At 42.6% G+C, this 4716-nt stretch overlaps 1 protein-coding gene across 1 annotated transcript; it reads right to left on the reverse strand.

The window, feature by feature from the left end:
• Positions 1-2188: 2188 nt before the first annotated feature.
• LOC132039505 (uncharacterized) lies at positions 2189-3754 on the reverse strand. Its single transcript, XM_059429975.1, has 5 exons — positions 3668-3754; positions 3214-3351; positions 2785-2918; positions 2465-2647; positions 2189-2381 (listed from the first exon to the last, which is right to left on the reverse strand). Exons 1-5 carry the CDS (start codon positions 3752-3754, stop codon positions 2189-2191), a joined length of 735 nt encoding a protein of 244 aa, XP_059285958.1.
• Positions 3755-4716: the final 962 nt, after the last annotated feature.

The following is a 4716-nucleotide window of genomic DNA, read 5'->3' on the forward strand; positions in this document are numbered from 1 at the left end:
ATCTTATTCATGATTTCTATACATATATACATGTTGTCTTTATACCTTACATATTTAGTATATTATCCATACTGACTCCCCGTTGCTCGGGGGGCTGCGTTCATGCCCGCGGTACAGGTAGACGGGGAGGTGGTCCGACTTAATAGGACCCTTATCCAAAGAGAGATCACCGACACTCCATTCGATCCGGAGTTGCAGTGTAGGCCATCCTTTTGAGATGTATATAGATGGGTACGACGGGGCCCTGTCCCGTCCTTTCTACAGCTTTATTCTAGCAGAGGTCTGTAGATAGTTGTATGCAGTAGTCAGATGATGTAGCCTTGTCGGCTTATATTCTTTTGGTGTACGGATATATAGCGACCTAACTAGCTTGCTTGTTCTTCCGCATGTTATGTATATATATATATATATATATATATATATATATATATATATATATATATATATATATACGCATTGTACATAGTTCGGATTTTCCTCTTTATGAGATTAGTTTGTGCCATTTATGGGCTATTGATATACGAGATGTTTCGTATATGAGTTAGGGGTGTTTGGTTGTTAGAGGTAAGACTCCTCGTCACGGCTCATCAGTTTGGGTCGTGTCATACAAGTAATCAGGTTTGGGGATGCTCAGGCCGACTACTATGAGATTACAGATGGCTGATATATCTATTAAAAGGCCAGTTGACGTGGTTGATGATGTTCTTGTGCGGGTTGGAAAATTTATGTTGCTCGCTGATTTTGTGATTCTTGACTGTGCTATTGATCTGGAAATTCGTATTATTCTGGGGAGACCTTTCCTTGCTACGAGAAGAGTTCTGATAGATTCGGAGAAGAATGAAATAAAATTCAGAGTCAATAATGCGGAAGTTAGTTTTCAGGCAAGTAAGGGGATGAAATTACCAAGTTCTTATGAGAGCATTTCGGTGATTGATTCTTTTGATGTTGTTGATGAAGCTGTGGAATTCAAGATGGAAGAGGAAAGTTTGGGAGATGCTCTTGCTGCAATTCTTGTAAATTTGATGCTAAAGACATGGAGGGTTATGTGGAGACGGTTAATTCGCTTGTTGGGTTAGGCTCACATTCTTACCACCCAAAGAAGTTTACTCTTGATACTCTTGATCTGGAAAATAGATCAACTCCTCCAACAAAGCCTTCTATCGTTGAGCCACCGAAGCTTGAGCTTAAGCAGCTTCCATCAGATGAATTACACAGTGACTGAGCAAGAGCTACTTGCTATAGTCTTTGCATTTGAAAATTTTCGATCCTATCTGTTGGGGTTCGAAATTGTGGTATACACTGATCATGCTGCATTGAGGAACGTGATGGCGAAGAAGGAAGCTAAGCCGCGATTGATTCGATGGGTGCTGTTGTTCTAAGAGTTTGATTTTGAGGTGAAAGACCGCAAGGGAACTGAGAATCAGGTTGCTGACCATCTCTCTCGGCTTGAAGTACCCGGGAGACCTTCAGATGAGATAGATATTGATGATGCATTTCCAGATGAGCTGGTGTTAGTGGTGTCAATGGAGGTGGCACCATTGCTATAGCGGGACCACTACAACAGTATCTGGAGCCGCCCACAAAGTGCATACACCAGATATTAGAAGGTTCTGGTTTTGACCAATCTCAACCCAAAATCCGACTATCACCCTAGGCCCCACAGATACCAAACAAACATGCAAACATACAGAAAAACGCGCTATGAACTCACCCTTGGCCTCGGATTTCCTAACGGAGGTTTATTTGACCAAGTCAACCCCCAATGGCCTAAAGCTAAGTTTCCAATCCAAGTTCCAAAACACTCCCAATTTCATTGGGAACCGAACCAAACACACTACTAAGTCGTAAATGACCATCCGGACTCTCGAAATTGATGAGATTAGAAAAGGTCTATTTACCCAAAAGTCAACTTTGGTTCAAATGAATTTCACTTTAAGGCTCAAATCTCCAAAAGTCATACCAAAACCTCCCGATGACCTCAGGAAAGGGTCAACAGGAGTAAAAGGGTCATTAGAACTATAACGACCAATCGGGTCAGTACATCAGATACCAATTAAACCATCGCTCGTCCTCAAGCGACAAGGAGTAGAAATAGGGGAAAAGTACCTGAATCAGCAAACAACTGAGGATATCTCTCGCGCATATCAGATTCGGTCTCCCAAGTAGCCTCCTCAACAGGATAATTCTTCTACCAAACCTTGACCCAAGCAATCTCCTTCGGCCTCAGCTTCCTAACCTGCCTATCCAAAATCACTATAGGCTCCTTCTCATAAGACAAATGCTCATCAAGCAACACAGAATCCCAAGGAACTATATAGGAACCATCAGAATGATACTTCTTCAGCATACCTACATAAAAATCAGATGAACACCTAACAGGCCTGGTGGCAAGGCCAAATCATAAGAACATCTCCGACTCAACGGAGAACCTCAAATGGGCCAAGGTACATCGGGCTCAACTTGCCTCTCTTCCCAAATCGCATAAAACCCTTCATGGGTGAGATCTTCAGAAGCACCTGCCCGCCCAGCATAAATTCTAAGTCCCGAACCTCTCAGTCCACATACATCTTCTGTTGACTCTGGGCTGCTAGAAGCTTTTCCTGAATAAGCTTCACCCTGTCCACAGACTCTCTCAATAAATCTGTGCCTGATGGGTGAACCTCAAAAGCATCAAACTATCTGATAGGAGAACGACACCTACTACCATACAAAGCCTCGAACTGCCCTGTATCAGTACATGAATGGTAGATATTGTTGTATGTAAACTCCGCTAAGGGCAAGAACTTGTCCCATTGACCACTAAAATCTATGACGCATGCTCTCAACATATCCTCAAGTAAATGGATAGTCCTCTCAGACTGACCATCAGTCTGGGGATGAAAAGTTGTACTAAGATCCAACTGAGTACCCAACTCTGCCTAAAAAGCCCTCAAGAAATTGGAAGTAAACTGGGACCTTGATCCGAAATATTAGAAATAGGGAACCCGTGCAATTGCACAATATCACGTATGTAAATACTAACTAGCTTATCCGCAATGTAAGAGACCTGAACTAGAATAAAATGACTGGACTCTGTCAACAATAACCCACACTAAATCAAACTTGCCCAGTGTCTTCGAAAGACCTACAACAAAATCCATGGCAATTCTCTCCCACTTCCACTCGAGAATGGGCATCCTTTGAAGCACACCGCCAGGTCTTTGGTGCTCATACTTGACTTGCTGATAGTTCCCACACTTGCCCACAAAAATCTGCAATATCTCTCTTCATCCTCCCCCACCAGCAGTGTTGCCTCAGATCTCGATACATCTTCATAGCACCCAATTGAATGGAATATCTGGAGCTATAGGCCTCCTCCAAAATTAAATGAATAAAATCACCAATACAAGGAACGCACACATATCCCTTAATCCTCAGAATACCAGACTATCAAGCATGGCCTCTTTGGCCTCACCTCTCAGAAATTTATCACGAATTTTACACGACTGGCATCCTCAAACTGCTAGGCCCTAATCTACTCCAAGAGGGACGACCTCGCCTCAACACAAGCTAAGACTCTGCCCGAAACTGAGATATCAAGGCGCATAAAATTATTAGCCAGAATCTAAACCTCTATGGTTAACGAACGCTCTGAAGCAACTAATCAGGCTAAACTACCCACACTCACAGCCTTGGGACTCAAGGCATCAGTTACAACATTAGTTTTCCCCGGATGACAGAGAATGGTGATGTCATAGTCCCTCAGAAGCTCCATCCACCTACGTTGTCTGGAATTTAGATCTCTCTAATTGAACACGTGCTGAAGCCTACGGTGATCGGTGAACACCTCACAATGGACTCCATACAGATAGTGCCTCCAAATGTTCAAGGTGAAGATTACTGCTAATAACTCCAGATCATTTGTAGGGTAGTTCTTCTCACGGATCTTCAACTGACGGGAAGCATAGGCAATGAATCTACCCTCTCGCATCAATACAACACCCAAACCAACATTAGATGCATCACAATATACTAAGAAATCCTTACCCTCCATGAGTAATTCCAGAATTGGGGTTGAAGTCAAAAGAGTCTTGAGTTGTTGAAAGCTCTCTTCACAAGCATCAGACCACTGAAAGGGAACCTCCTTCTGAGTCAATTTTATCAACGAAGAAGCAATCGAAGCGAAGCCCTTCCCAAATCGACGGTAACAGCTGGGTAGCCCCACGAAGCTATGATTCTCAGTCACAGTAGTGGGCCTCACCCTATCTCTAACAGCCTCTCCTTTGGATCAACCATGATCCCATACTTAGGCAAAACGTGGCCCAAGAGCGCCACAGACTCAAGCCAGAACTCACACTTCAAAACCTGGCGTAAAAGATCCTTCTCCTTCAATAACCCAAGGAAAATCCTCAAATGACGCTCATGCTCCTCCCTACTCTTCGAATATACTAAGATATAATCGTTGAATATAATGATGAAATGTTACACCCCGTAGTTTCGTATGTTGAGATTCAAGCTACCTTTCAGGAGGTATGTGAGATTATATGTGTTTATCTTATGGTTATGAGGGTTTAAGTTTATATAATAAGCTATGGAAGGATTGGAGGACAAGTGGTTTAAGGAAATTAAGTTTGTTGGAATTTTGGAGAAAATATAAAGGGCAATTTTGGCCCAACTTGGAGAAAAAATATCTTTTAGTATATGTGAAGTTTTGAAGCAAAGAAAAAGCCTAAAGTG

Source organism: Lycium ferocissimum, chromosome 12 (genome assembly GCF_029784015.1).
Source record: "Lycium ferocissimum isolate CSIRO_LF1 chromosome 12, AGI_CSIRO_Lferr_CH_V1, whole genome shotgun sequence".
Taxonomy (NCBI): Eukaryota; Viridiplantae; Streptophyta; class Magnoliopsida; order Solanales; family Solanaceae; genus Lycium; species Lycium ferocissimum.

Excerpts from the sequence above, each read along its gene's own strand:
- LOC132039505 (XM_059429975.1), bottom strand. The coding sequence starts at position 3,754 with ATGGAGCTTCTGAGGGACTATGACATCACCATTCTCTGTCATCCGGGG. Across the intron at positions 2,919-3,213 it reads GGGAACTATCAGCAAGTCAA|GCAGAGTTGGGTACTCAGTT; the intron begins GTATGAGCACCA and ends AGGGCTTTTTAG. Across the intron at positions 2,648-2,784 it reads TTTAGTGGTCAATGGGACAA|GCACAGATTTATTGAGAGAG; the intron begins GTTCTTGCCCTT and ends TTCACCCATCAG.